This window comes from Cygnus atratus, chromosome 6 (assembly GCF_013377495.2).
Source record: "Cygnus atratus isolate AKBS03 ecotype Queensland, Australia chromosome 6, CAtr_DNAZoo_HiC_assembly, whole genome shotgun sequence".
NCBI classification, from domain to species: domain Eukaryota; kingdom Metazoa; phylum Chordata; class Aves; order Anseriformes; family Anatidae; genus Cygnus; species Cygnus atratus.
Genome location: NC_066367.1, coordinates 38150604 through 38165291, shown reverse-complemented (window position 1 = coordinate 38165291; position 14688 = coordinate 38150604). Strand labels below are relative to the sequence as shown.

Sequence of the window (14688 nt, the reverse complement as noted above, 5' to 3'; positions counted from 1 at the left end):
GACGTACTTTCACGGGCTTCCACTCACTTTTTTTTAGGGATTCAACCCCCCTCTTACTCTCCCCTGTAGTCCTGCGCAGGCTGACTCTTGGAAATGGATACGGCAGTTCACGTTGTTTTGATTGAGAGTTAATTAACTGAGGCGATCCAACGTTCTGACGAAGAAAGTGTAGGGATCCGCTCGCACTCTGCCCTGTAATTGAATTCATCCCCCAGGCACGAGCTTTATCTAAACAGATCTTACAAAGATCCCTTTGACTCACGGGGAAATGGCTGCGGTGCGGCGCTGTGCGGTGTTTGCCCTCGTCTGCCCGCCTGCTCTCCCCAGCACAAACTTTGTCTGACTGGGAGAGCCTCCTCCTCCTCCTCCTCCTCCTCCTCCTCTTCCTCCCTGACGGAGCCATCACTCCTCAGCCCGTGCCCAGTACCCTCAGCCAGCATGAGGAGGAAGCATTCGGCCTACGCACCGAAAGTTATATGACCAGAAATTCATTTTGACCCATAAATAATTGACTGTGGCGCTCCAAATTTTAGCAGACTAATTTCTACGTCTGCTAGGATGCTGCTCTGTCCCTATTAAGCACCCTGGGTTGATCAGCACGATTAGATAATAATCTGTGTAATTACTGCATCTATAAACACACTGCTGCTCGGTGGCATTTGCCTAGCTCTTGGAGACCAGCATTTTTCTGGCTGACCTGTCGGGCTGGGCAAGGGCCACCCATCCCCTGCCAGAAAGCCGACACAGCCTGCTTGTACACGGCCTCCTCACGGGCCCTGAGCAAAAGCAGTGTGAGCAGACGTAGGTAATGGTACAAAACCACATAATCCTCATTAGAAACCTATTCACCAACAAACACAGCACAATCCCTTTCAATAGAAATTCTGGATTGCCATACATTTGCATTGCTGAGCGGAAAAGAAGGTAATTGAGAAAATAAGCAGTTTATGAAGCTCCGAAGTATAACTTCAGGGAGGTGACAAGCACGCAGGAACTTTTAACTCCATTACACTGTATATAAAGCAAGCATAACGTTCCTATAAAAATGGAAATGTATGCAAAGGGTAAGCGGAAGAGTCTCCCTGTCACCCTGCAGGCTACTGAAAAAGAATAGGAAGAAGGAAGACTTCCACAGAGATGCTGTAGAGAAGATGCAATTATAAAAAATAAAAATAATATCCTGTGTTCATTTCCCTCCCATTTCATTTAGAGGAAGGGCTAACATCCTGCCGGCGTCCTCAATATGCGGCTGCGTTGAACAGGGACCTCCTGCGCTGCCAGGCGTGGGCAGAGCACCCCGGGACACAGCTGCCGTACGTAGTGTCACACAACACGCACACTAGAAAGTTTAGTTCAGTTTTATTTTCCACTGTAACGGTTTTCAAATGATACATCATGCAGTCTGCCAGTGTATCCATCCATTTCTGATAGAATTTTAGAATGAAGATAAAATACTTATCTCCATGGGATGGGGGAAGAAGGGTTCAGATCTGCTATCAAGAGTTTAATACATTTCAGCATTGCTCGATGCAATGGCAAAAAAATTTCCCCTTGTTACCAGCAAAACGTGTCCACACTTTATTTTTTCCTAAAATGAACACTACTGTAAAGATACATAGAGCCCAGAGAATACACATCTGCAGTACACGTTACACACTTTACAAACTAGACATGTATAATTCTACAGAATGCCTCAACCCCTGCGGTTCTCCCACCATAAAAAGTGTTTCAAATGGACAAGATTGTGAGAGCGAGAGACAAACGCGTGGAGCGGTGTTCCATCCAGTACAGCAGACCTTGTCCAGTGCACTTCAGTTCATACAGGCACGGCAAAGATGAAAATCAAAGCAAGGGTAGAATCAGATTATCCTGCCAATTTATTTTTTAATTCCTTTAATTTCCAGCTGATACATACCCTCATGATTACTCAAGGTCTTCCTCCTCCAGTAATGGATAGTTGATTAGGCCTCTTCCTTTTGGACCTCCATGAGCAATTGGTTTAAATACCCATTTACCCAAATGAAACTATGTTAAGCTTAAAATTATTTATTTCAACTCCAAGCCTTATTTATCAAAATTTCAGGCAAATGTGTAATCCATAAGGCTTTCTAAAATTATATTTAAAAGTTACTCATAAAGTCTGTTGGCAGAAATCACCACTTCTTGGCTTTTAAAAAAAAAAAAAAAACAAACACACTTTCAATATTTTCAGGATAATCTAATTTCACCCTTGTGAGTATAATACAAACTTAAAATATGTCAGCCAAGATCTTCCCAGGTTTAACTTTCCTTGCTTTTGAGAAAACAAGTCAATGAAACATGAATTCAAGGACAAACACAAGATATTTGAACATATCATTAAGAGAAGCTCAGGTGAGCAGGAAATAGTTTTTTATTACTAGCAAAAAGAACAATATGCATTTTAGTTTCATCTGAAGTACGTTTTCCATTTGTGAACAGTGTTTCCACCAAAATTTGTCCCATGCACAACAAATTTAATTTGCGCTATATAAATCACAACTTTAAAATTAGCCTAAGAATAAATATAACACAACATTCAAAGAGCAAAGTAAGATAGCATCAAGTAGTGGAAATAGCAAAAGACAGGGTTTGATCTCTTCAGAGCAGATGTGTGGTTTTCATGTCTATGTATAAAATGTGTAAGACTTAAAAATGGTACAAAAGTTGAATATACAGTACGCAATACAAACTTAAGTTGCCTAATTAAAATAGGCGTACAAAACAAGAACCCATAAGCAAAATAAATTCAATTGACCGATGTAATATTTTCCAATTGAGTAAGTATCTTAGGCATTTCTTTTTGAGGATTTAACCTAATGCATCTTGTCGTCATTTCAGTTTTAGAAAGTCCTCTTACAGTCTTGATGCAGAAGTTAACTTGGAGAAACTCGCTTTATTTTAGCTAGGTGAACTGACTGGCTGATCAGCACTAGCGCAATTAAGAGATGTCAAAGCTAACTTATTCCTCAAGCTGAAGAAAGCTGTCTAAACTGTCACATGTAACTAATGATGATGGTGTGAGGATCTCATGAAATTTTTTAAGCTAATGCTGCATTTAAATGCAATTCCTTCATAAACTTTGAATTCAAGATACAGAGCAGAAGCTATACTACAATACAAAATCTTTGACGGCAATTAACAGTTGGGTATTCTTTTTTAAGACAACTGCTTTAGAACCAAAACAAGAGGATAATGAGTTCATAGTAGAAATTTCAGCTCTGAACAGCTGATAATATAGCACAGAGTAGTTTTGAATTAGTAATTTTATTAAAGATTGCATATGGCAAGTTCACAGTTCATTTTCCTGGCAGTGCACATGCACATAAAGAAAATATAAAACTTTGAAAAATACAAAATAAATTAAATACATGCAAATTTGCAACTTCATTAAATATTTTAGCAAAATGCTCCCCAATATAGTGCAACATTAAAAAAAAAAAGTTAAGTCCAACTTACTTTGCAAGAACTTAAATAATTTCAGTAAAAAAAAAAAAAATCTAAAGTCAATTCACAATCTTTCAAAAGGCTCTACATTACCTAAATAGTTTTATGTCTAATAACATGAACACATTCAGAAATTAAAATATATATATATATATGTCTCAAATTAAGTAAGAGCAAACGTCTGCAAAAGAAGACTAGAGGGCTATGCTCGGCCGTAACCTTCCTAAAAGCCACGCTTCCTTAAGAGCTCAGGTTGGATACCGTGCATTTGAAGGATGAGGATATGTGTGTGGCAGAAGCAGTAGGCACGCGAGGAGAAGCGGTAGCTTCTACCTGCCAGCTGAGCTTTCCCAGAAGGATTCCAGTGCCCCCTTGCTGAGAAGGTGGAAACTTTCCGTCTGGCACCGGAGAGGTCCAGGGAAGGCAAGCGGTCTCATCCTTAGCTCCGTGAGCACAGGTGTACTATCCGTAGGATGGCCTGCATATTGCAACGTGGCAGTACACAAGCAATAAATACATTCTCTTCCCCTTGCAATACGCTCTTCATCTCCTAACACATCTACTCCCGAATTTGGTCTGCAAAGGACAGCTTGAGTATGTAACCCTCACCTCCTTTTGGACCCTCTCTGTAAAATATCTTTTCTAAGGTAGGGCCTGGGGCTTTGAGGGGATTTTTTGTTTCTTTAAGGTAGCATCTGTTCCGGTAGGGGGCTGCTCACTGCCGCGTCTGAATTCCGGTGTGAGCAGATCGGGGCTTGCCGAAGGCATGTGGGAAGGGGAGTGGGGGATGCTTGTCGGCTTTCCCAAGACAAGACTTCTGCAGCATTCTGAAAGCTTTCAAAATTTCATAGAGAACAATGCTTACGAACACATGGCTAGCCATCACACTCCAGGAAAACCCACCACCGTAGGGAGAACTACAAGCAGATCAGATCTTAATTTTAAGATAGGTCACACAAATATATTCATGTAACTACCAAACTTCAAAAACCTAGACCTATACTAACAGATTTCTCTGCATCCCATTTGATCTTTACCAGGTACTGCAATAAAGGTTATTTTGTACAGTCCAAAGATTTTTACCAGGATATTACAAATGGTTCTTTGGGGAAATTTACTTCCAAAAATGTAAGCAGTAAAATTAAACCATATAGCAGCACATTTTCATCCCCTAAAAATATAAAATAATATGTATATTATACAGTAAATCAGTCATGACTGAGCACAATCACCTGCCTTTGATGGCACTTGGTCACTGAATAATTAATTCTTTGATGCCAGAAGTTGGGATTTACTGATGCAAGAGAGGACTTCGAAAAGCATCGATCTGAGTGTAGAAGCCCCAACCTAACCAGCGCCAAGGGGTCAAACGCAGTCAGTGAGCGATTCTGAGTGGCAGACTTCCTATCATTACTTAGATGGTTATGTTAAATACATTGTACAAGTATCTGTAGAAGGGTTGAGCCGAACACTTCTGTACACGTGGAGATCCTACGAAGCTCAAAATACCTAGGACCGGTGCATCGCAGATGGCTGTAGGAAGCGCAGGATGAACAGGATGTGGATCAGGTTGAAGAGGAGGGAAAAAAGAAACTAGTGACTTAATGACAGTCCTTAACATGCTAAGTGGAACTGACCTGTCGAAAGAGAGCGAGAAAGGTAACAATAATTAGTGGATGTTTTAGATGAGAAAGCAGATACGCAACACGGCAAATAATTGATACCTACGCTTCACGGAAACCCAATGCGCAGCAAACAAACAGCCACAATAACAGCAAGGGGAAGCACAATTTTAATAATTCATGACATGAGCTTACTCAGCCTTGGAGAGGAATTTTGTCAGGTCTAATTTTAAAGTTTCCAGCCCACAAATTGGCACAGTCATAATGAAACAATTATCTTGATGAAATTCATTCTTTGCCACCAGTAACACAGCATTTATGCCTTGTCTAAATACATTCTTAAACACTAGCTAAAGGTCTGACTTCTCCCCCCTCCCCTTTATCTCTTTGTTCTTTTAATGGGATTTTCCTCTCCACTGCTAGTCACCTGGATATACTGAAGAACAGATGTGTGCGTATCTTAATTAACAAGTAAGGAATGTAACTGCAATCGAGTTTGCAAACATATTATAAAATGAAAGGAATAAAAAATGACAAATCCAGAAAAATCCTTCAGTTGCACAGGTCTCCTGGCAGAAAGGTACTTTCCTGATATCTGTATTATTTGCATATATCCTGGTAGGTATTTGAATAAATAATAATATTAAATAAGTAATTTGAAACACAGACTTTTAAAAACTATTGCATTTCAAATTGTTATGCAGTTCCCATTAGCCATATGGAAAGCAACGGATGAGTAACTGAATGTGCCTGTCACTTCTTTTTTTTAAAAGTAGCTAGTATAAAATCAGTCTTACAAAAGCAATGTTTTACTTAATTAAACATTTTCTTGTATGATAACTTAGAACAAAACTTTTTGGTATTAAGGATCAAAGTATTAAAAAGAATCACCTCATTGCTGTTTCTTTAAATTTACCCCGATTTAGCAGTGACAATTGTAGTTCCTCCTAGTTGTCATCCTTGTTAACATCTTCAAGGAGACCAGGATGGTTATTAATTCATGCCTCTTATTGCCTAGATTAATCTGTGGTCTGGCTAGATTAAATATAGTTATTCATCTTGCTCAAGGATGGGGAGGTGCTGGGAACATACCAGAGACTTCAGGATAAGGGAAGTCATTTAGTCAGGAGCCTGTTTGCACAGCGTGTTTCACAGATACCAATCCCATACAAGTCGTTTTAATAATTTCAGCAAGCGATGACTGAGCATTACTGCAATCGTTAGCGTATCTTCATTTCACTTCTTTTCTTCGCTTTCAGAATGAGGCATCAGTTGAGTTTGAGTAAATACGAGAAGGGCAGGACAGGCGGGTAACCAGCTTCCTTAAGATTTGAAATACCAAAGCACGCACATGCCAACGTACGTAGTTGCCCATATCTGCTACTGGTCTGTCTGTCTGTCCAAGGCTTCCACAGGGCACCTGAGCACCCCCAGTACACACAAACCAGTTTGCTCACAGGTGGATGAAGATCAGGAGGTCAGTATTCTCGATATCAGCATTATCCTTCGGCCTGCTGCTCAGCCATTCAGCAAGGTGCTACACAGACGGTGATAGCCAAGCCAGCAGTGTGCATACAGCACCCAAACTGCTCTCCAACGAAGCACCTCGAGTGCGTGCTGCTATCACCCATCCTTCCCCTGCGCCTCGGCCCTACCTGGCCCGGGCCACGTTAGGTCCACGATGTAACCAAAGCAGACCTAAAGATGATCTCTGCTCCACCTGGAGAAAATCCTGACCAAGTCGTGGGCTGCAGAAGTGCAGCAGCACCATGGCTCGCCTCTCCCTTTGCCACGTGGAAAACATCTGTGTGTATGTATATAAAAATACATACTGTTTGAAAAAAATATATATTAACTTTTTTGAAGCCTGCACTGTATTTAGCTGCATTTAGAAACTACTCCTAAATATAGTTTTAAATATGTCAGTATACAACTAAGCTCTACAGTTGACCAGCAGAGAAACTAAATCAGTTGTCCACATGATACAACTTGCAGCTCCTCCCAAATGGGGAGCATTGTGCTTTCAAGTTTTTTCAATATACTTCTCCCCACAAAATTCAGAAACTGGAGAACGTATTTCAGCTATTTTTGTTAAAACAGAATAAAGTTTGGCAGTGACACCGAGCTGGGAGGTGCTGTTGACCCCCTAGAGGAGGGAAGCACAGTGGCAGGCGCCGGGCTCTGCTCCCTGGGGACGGATGGCAGGACCAGCACAGAGCTGCGCCAGGGGAGGCTCGGACTGGACATGGGGAAGAATTTCTTTATGTGAGGGTGGTCGAACACTGGCACAGGCATCCTGTGGAGGTGGCTGATGACCACCGCCTGGCAGGGGTCCGGAAGCGGTTGGATGATGCCCTCAGTGACAGGCTTTACCTTTCGGTTAGCCTTGAAGACATCAGGCAGTTGGACTTGGTGATCTTTGAAAGTCCTTGCCAACTGAACTATTCTGTTGTATTCTCAATCCCCAAAGCCCCATGAAACCCCAGCGTTAATTTAGCTATGGGGTTGTAGCAATTCAGTGCCACCTTCTCACAGAAACGCACTGCACCCCGTCAGGCCTCTCGCTGCAGCAATAACCCTTTTAGCCACACCAGTGCGAACTCCCTTTCTCCTAATTCCATCAGATCTAGCTTTGAGGTGTGCCCCAGGTAACAAATTCATTGCAGCTGTAGTTCTGAAAATGCCTGCAATTTAGACAGCATAAGGAATTACCTCAGAGAGCCATTCCTTGGCCCACTGAGTCTTCTGTTTAAGCCAGCTACCAGCAATTTGCAATTTCTGACATTTTATTAACACCCACGTATCTTTCTCTCCCATCTGCTGTTATTCAAACACTAAACTTTCGAGGGTAGAAATCACCTCCTTACACGATGCACATGGGCCCCAGGCAATGTGGCCCAAACGGGGTTGAACTTGGCCCTGACCAGCCTCGTAGGCTTGCCCAGGTCTGCAGAACAAACTTTACCAGCAAACTTTGTAAAAACAGCCAAAGCACTGCTGGCTGTTACTGATGGGGTAGTCTGCTCTGGTTAATAACTCAATCACTGACCACTCCAGCAGCAATAAGTGGCTATTATCTTTACTGCGAATGATGAATGAACCTAAGACAAATTTCCCCTCGTCCTGATGTAAAATTTTCATTCCAGAGATAGGCCACGTTACTTGACAGCAAACATTTATCTAGAAAAGCCGTTTCTATTTCACTGCTGCTAAAGGAATATAAAAGAAAGCTCTGTGCTACTCAAGAGCACAGGTCATATGGTGGGGCTGCCAACAATGTTATGAAAATAACCCGTATAAAATGTTCCCTGCAGAAGTAGCACCTTTACTAATACTCTTAACTAAGGTCCCCGGGCTTTCATCCATCAGGCTTAGAACTCAGATTTCTATAATACTCCCCAAATCATTTGGCAGCCGAATACTTGCAATTTGCCAACAACGTTTTTAATGAAAGGACCAAAGCCAACGAGAATTGACCTTTTTTAATCACTGCCCAGCCTTAATGTACTGTACCTTCAAGACATTTGCGCAAAAAAGAAATCTAGAACTTAACTGGGTTAAAAAAAAATAAAAATAAATAAATATAAAGCCTCAGAAATATGGTTCTCTGAAGAAGCAATGGCAGCATGACATTTCAAATTGTTGTCTTATTTACGGTATATATGACATTGTACAGCTAAGTGTTAGACTGAATCTTGAGCAGCAAGGAGTTTTAGTCTGATAAAAGCCAAAAAGGAACATTACTATCAGCTAAGAAACACACACGCACGCACTTTTTAATTGGTTTCATTCCAGTCTGCAGGGCTTCCATTTGGTTTTCAGATCTTTTTTCCCCCTAATTTTTTCAGAAACCATAAATCCCTAAGTTTAGCCAGCTTCTTCTAAGATCTTCCCTATTCTTTTTCTCCACCCCCCTTGTCCATGAGCTACTCAGTGATGTGCTCCAAGCGCAGCCTGAATCTCCTCCACCATCCTCAAATATAATGCTCAGCTTCTAAAACGTTTGAAAGAGAGATTCTGATTACTCTTTATTACCATCTAAAGTCCTATCTTATTATATGCTCAACTAGTTTTACGTGTATTTGCTTTGTTAATAACTTTTATTAATCTACAGCTATTCGCTTGTCATGTGCCTACACCTAGTGTGTGGCCTACTCGAGCCTGCCAGTTTTAATTTTGCAGCAGACGGTATATTAAAGACCTGCCCAGCTTAGGCAGGTAGCGGCTTTTTTTCCCCGCAGAGCAGCTGTTATTATGTATGGCTGGAAATAGTTTACGGGCCCCTTTATCACACTCTTTTCCCTTTGCTCATTCACGGGAATGCAGAGAAGTAGATAAAGGCTATCGCTCCTACGAGACGGAAAAGCAAATTTCAGTTCAGAATCAACTAACGCACTAAAGCACTCGGCAAAGACTTGCCCTAATTCATCCACAGCAAAAATATGTTGCTTGCAGCTACAGGGCTCACAGAAAACACAATGAACAGAAACAATCCACACGACACAATAAAAGCTTGACTGATGTGATGGATGGTTTGCCTGCATGCATGACACGAAGCATTCTCAAAAAAAAAAAGTAAAAGAAAAAGAAAAACACACCCAAGAATGCCAGATGCCTAAAGGAAACCACGTATTATCAGAAAAGAGTCATAAGACAGAATTAATCCTCTGGAGGAGAAAAGAGCCAGACTTGGAAAGACATTCTAGCAGTCCGTTGGCTGCTTTTCACAGCCACTTACTACCATCCACCTCTTAATATGCCTGTAACAAAGTTATCAACTAAAATAATAACAGATGTAAAATATCTCAGAAACGATGAGCACCTAATGGGAGGTAGAGTACACGAAGCAGTCGCATGGGAGTATGTAGTTCTTCTTTCCTGGACAGGATTTTTGCTTAGGAGAAGACAGAGAAACCCTCAAGCACTTGCACTAAAGCAAAATATTTATATTTTTAGCTAAGAGAGCTGAATAAGAGTACAAAGCAAAAGAAGTAAAAGTAAAGTTTGCCAAATTCTGACGCTCAAGTCTGGAGAATTCAGTGCTGCTGCCACTTAAGGCTGCTTTTCCCCTGCTCTGGGCTGCAGGGCTCCGTGCTCCCCAGGTGGCTGATTACAGCTGCTCAGGGGCACGGAGGGCGAGGGCTGGGGCTCGGGGCTGGGGCTGCCCCTGCCCCCTGTGCTTGAGGGGCAGGAGGAAAAAGTGACATGCTTGTGAAGAAGCATGTTTACCATATGCATCCAACTCTCAAGTAGTATCTCACCCTAAAGCATGATGTTTTCAGCTTCTAATGTTTTCCATTTTGAGCTATGCCCAGGAGAAATCCTTACTAGTTCGCAGGCATGGTCTGTCCACAGGCAGCTCCTGCAGGGCACAGGGGTGGCTGGTAACTTTTCGGCTACATGGAACTAGTTCCTAGTACAGGGTGAGTTACTAGAAGTCTTTATCCTTAAGGAATATCACAACAAGGACAACATCATCATGTCAGAGAAAGCAGAAAACGAAGCAGCCCCTAGAACTCTATTTTTACTGCATGAGTTTCACACCTCTATGTGCTAATTTCAGTACAGATTTGCAATGGCATTTCAGTTTATTACAAAAGTTTTAACTGATAAGTCATTAAAATAAAAACTCTGGGCAGCAGGTTGCAAAGTACTCTAAACAAGGCAATCCTCACTTTAATCACTAATTTTCACAGTTAAACCATGGGCAAAAGACTCCCACTGAAACTAGGAAAAAAAATACTGCTAAAAGCAGGACTTAGATACAAGAAAACTGGGTGATCGGTGAAAGAATGGTTGGGTAAGTTTCTTTGGTCTTACTTCTTGTCTATTTGGTGCTGTGATAGTAGCTGGAGTTTGACATCCCTCCCCCTCGGATGGCATGAACAGCTGTCGGAGAAGACGCTGGGTAATGACCAGGGCGGATGGGCTTGGCTGCGGAGTAAAAGTAGGAAACCAAACAGGACATTTAGGTTTTTGTACAAGATCTTGTATCTCACTTCATCCTCTAGTACAAACCCTCTTTTTCACAAAAAAGAAACTGCTTGGCAATTTAGTCTGTAGTCACGCACACTGCATTCCCTTACCTTGGCCAACCACAAGTACATCACTTTTCTGCTTGTTGCAGAGCCATTTATCTATCTTATCATTCCTCTCGTCTTGTATGCATGGATTCAGATTGCACCACACAGATATATCACACAACTGAATTATATAGGAATATCTGACTCTACCCAGCCCAAATTAAAGTACAAGTAGTAATCAGGCAAAAAGAGAGGAAGGGGCTGAAAAGCAGAACAAACGTATGTAGGGGAGCAGGAAGAAAGTGAGAGACTGATTTAAAGAGACAAGTTTTCAGGTCATTAGAATGGCTCACAAGACCCATTATGCCATTTATTTACTGAGCCAAACAGCAGAGGCACTTTAAACTTTAGGTGGGGCATATTCTATTAAAAAGTGAACTCTTTGAAGATTCTTGTGCAACAGAGGAGAAGCAGACCGAGTGGTTTGCCCCGGACTCCTGCTTTCAAAGCTCTCTTTATTTAAACATGAGCAAACAAACCAACTGTGAAATATGTGAGCAACCACTAACCCTTCAGCAGCGTGTCCTTACCAATTTGAGCAGAGTGTGCTCTCCGTGCCATGTTTTTGGCTCTTACAGCCTCCTTAATGCGATCCACCTCCTGCTGGTAGCGCTTGCGGTCACGCATGGCATTTTCCTTGGCCTCCTTCAGTGCACTCTCCAGGGCCTTAACTCTCTCTGCCGTAGCTCTAAGTCGTTTTTCCAGCTTAGGAAGCTCACAACGAAGATCTGCATTATCACGTACCAACTGCAAGAAGAGGTTTCAAAAATATCCTGTGAGAAACTACAGGAGAGGTCCTCTTACAAGGAGACAGCAAACATCCCTATTCCTCTTCGCACCTTGTATGCCCTGAATGAAAGAAACAGGTTTCTTCCAGAAATGCCTGGAAAAAGCTTATACAAAAGAGTGATTTATTTTCTTTTAATCATGCTGCTCATTTGTCCAGCTGAAGTTCCACAGGAAGATCAAAGAACAAGAGAGTTTATTCCACTCAACAGGATTTCACAGATGATCCTGAAAGGTGAGGGCTCCAAGACAAACCCATCCATTGCAGGGCACTGCTGCGATAACCAATTTTCCAGACCCTCAGAGCAGCTGTGACAGAATCTGCATTTTTTTCAGAACACGGACGCGTCTGGCATTTCACAAATACTTGATCATCTCAATACTTAAAAACTGCAAAGTGATTTCTTAGCAATGTTTGAGGAATATAAAGTTTCCACTTTTCAGAAAAATATCTAACATCATAAGCAGCAGAAGGGGGATTTACTTTTAGATAAATAAAGCCTGATGCAAACAGAATTTCAGTTAGAAAAAATGGTACAATTTCTACTGAACAATTATAGCACTGCTAAAAGTCAACAGATTACTGTTCCAAAGGAGCGATTCCCCCCTTTTGGAGCGAAGCGAAGAAAAATGCTTTAACTACCATATAAATAGTACAGCAAAGCAACAGCATGCAGTAACATTCACACATTGTTTGAAAATGAAAATGTTTTACACCTGCTAGTCCAGGCCGAGTGCCAGAAGAAAAACAGAAACAAAGCTTAAAAAAAAATTTGTCACAATGTGCTTTTTCTGAAAGTGTTGAGCACATGTTCTACCCAACAGAATTTGAAATAAGAGCAGAATGATATCATATTCAGGTCAAGTCCAATGTCATTTTTTATTTAAGTTTTTATGAGACATGGGCTCCTTAGCTGTTTTTGAGTAAATATACACTAATGAGAGCTATAAAAATCTGTATCTGAAAAACCAGCAGACGCATGAACAGAGTGCAAAAAAGGCAAAACAGTAAAACGAAAAACATTATTAACACGTCCTGGTTTCCACATTTAGAAACTAGGTCTTTAAACCATCTGTTAACCAGGAACCTTAAAATACTGAACCTTAACGGACACTCGTCAGAGTGCAGCGGTGCCTGCATTTTTGGCATTTCTACAGGAAAAAAAAAAAAAGCAAATCTTGGAGATCGCTCTGTCTCTAACAGGTTCAGAAAGCTGCAATGGAGAATGTTATGTTACGATTCAAAAATGAAACCAGAAGCCTCTTTTACTACTTTGTACTCTGCAACTGAGAAGCAGGATACAGTTCTATGATGCTGACATCTGACATCTTTTAAGAGGGTGGAAGCTTACTCATTGGCAGAAATGATCCAATTTTATCTAACAAGATATATACGCCCATATATATACACACACACACCATTGATATATACAGACTTGCAAGTAAGCAGAAGGTAAGGCTCTTTTCTCAACCTATTACCAACACGCTTGCCTACCGCACATCTCCTCCACCTCCCCCTGGTCAGGCTGGCACCCACAGCGAGGGGCTCTCTGGGCAGAAACAGGAACTCTTAAGAAAGAGGGAGCTGAGATTAACACGCCCAGAAATGGCCAATCTCAGCATCCTGGGGAGGTATCAGCCCTTCAGCTGCACAGAAAACCTCTATTTCCAGCAATAAAAGCTGGGGTAAAGGAGGAGGAGGGGGAGACGTTCAGGGTGATGGTGTGTGTCCTGCCAAGAAACTGTTACAGGTGATGAGCCCTGCCTTCCTGGATGTGGTTGAACACCTGCCTGCCAAAGGGAAGAGAAGTGAATGAATTCCTTGCTTAGCTTTGCTTGCACGTGCAGCTTTTGCTTTACCTATTAAGCTGTCCTTATTTCAACCCACGAGTTCTTGCACTTTTACCTTTCTGCTGCTCTCCCCCATCCCGCTGAGTGAGCGAGTGGCTGCGAGGTGCTGAGCAGCCTGCCAGGGCTAAAGCACAACGAGACGCCAAGAAGTAGGGGTAGTGGGAAGAGCAGCTCTAACACCAGCTCCTAAGGCCAAGAAATTTATTTGAGAACTATAGGTACCATTTCTTTAAACAGTACCTACATTTTACCTTCAATAATTACCCCCTTAAACATACAAAAATGTGAGTTTAAAAAAAGCAATTTGTAATACTACAGAACAGTGTTACATATCAAGTTTTTGCCATGGCTGAATTTTCAGAAGCATTTACTATTAACGAACGAAAAAGACACAGTAGCTTTTGATTAAATAGTAACTAGGCACTGGAAGGAAGCGAAGTCCCTACCTGTTTGTGAACCTTTGTAAGCTGTTCCAGGTTGTTCTCAAGAAAGGAAATTTTCTGCTTCTGCGCAGCACTTCCGCCTCCATCATCGCTGTCAAGCTCAACGCTCTGCAAGGAGAGTTCCAGGATTCAGCAAAACCATGCAGAAACTCAAGAGGAAGCTCAGGCATTTTTGAATTTAAGCTTGCCAAAGACAGAAAAGTCTTCCAGAGCCCCGAATTGTAGAGAATTTATTGTATCTGTTCATTTGATATTTAGGGGCTGTATTGCCCTCTATAAAGAAAATAAACTATTCTTACTGAAAAATTATGTAGGGATCCTGAACAGGAAAATCACAGATTTAGGGGAAAAAGCATTTCCCTTCTTCCAGTTCTGGGAGACATTCTTAGCAAATATGGGTTTTCAATCTCAATAAATAAATAATAATAATAATAATAA

The 14688-nt window shown here is 41.5% G+C and overlaps 1 protein-coding gene across 1 annotated transcript in view; it reads right to left on the bottom strand.

The window, feature by feature from the left end:
• Window positions 1-1341: 1341 nt before the first annotated feature.
• KIF5C (kinesin family member 5C) overlaps window positions 1342-14688 on the bottom strand; it is a 70158-nt gene continuing 56811 nt past the window's right edge. The window contains exons 23-26 of the mRNA XM_035566113.2: window positions 14254-14358; window positions 11701-11917; window positions 10908-11021; window positions 1342-5102 (exon numbers count right to left, since the gene is read on the bottom strand). Of these exons, the coding sequence (XP_035422006.1) occupies window positions 10915-11021; window positions 11701-11917; window positions 14254-14358 (429 nt within the window). The 3' untranslated portion in view covers window positions 1342-5102; window positions 10908-10914. The remainder of the gene's footprint in view (window positions 5103-10907; window positions 11022-11700; window positions 11918-14253; window positions 14359-14688) is intronic.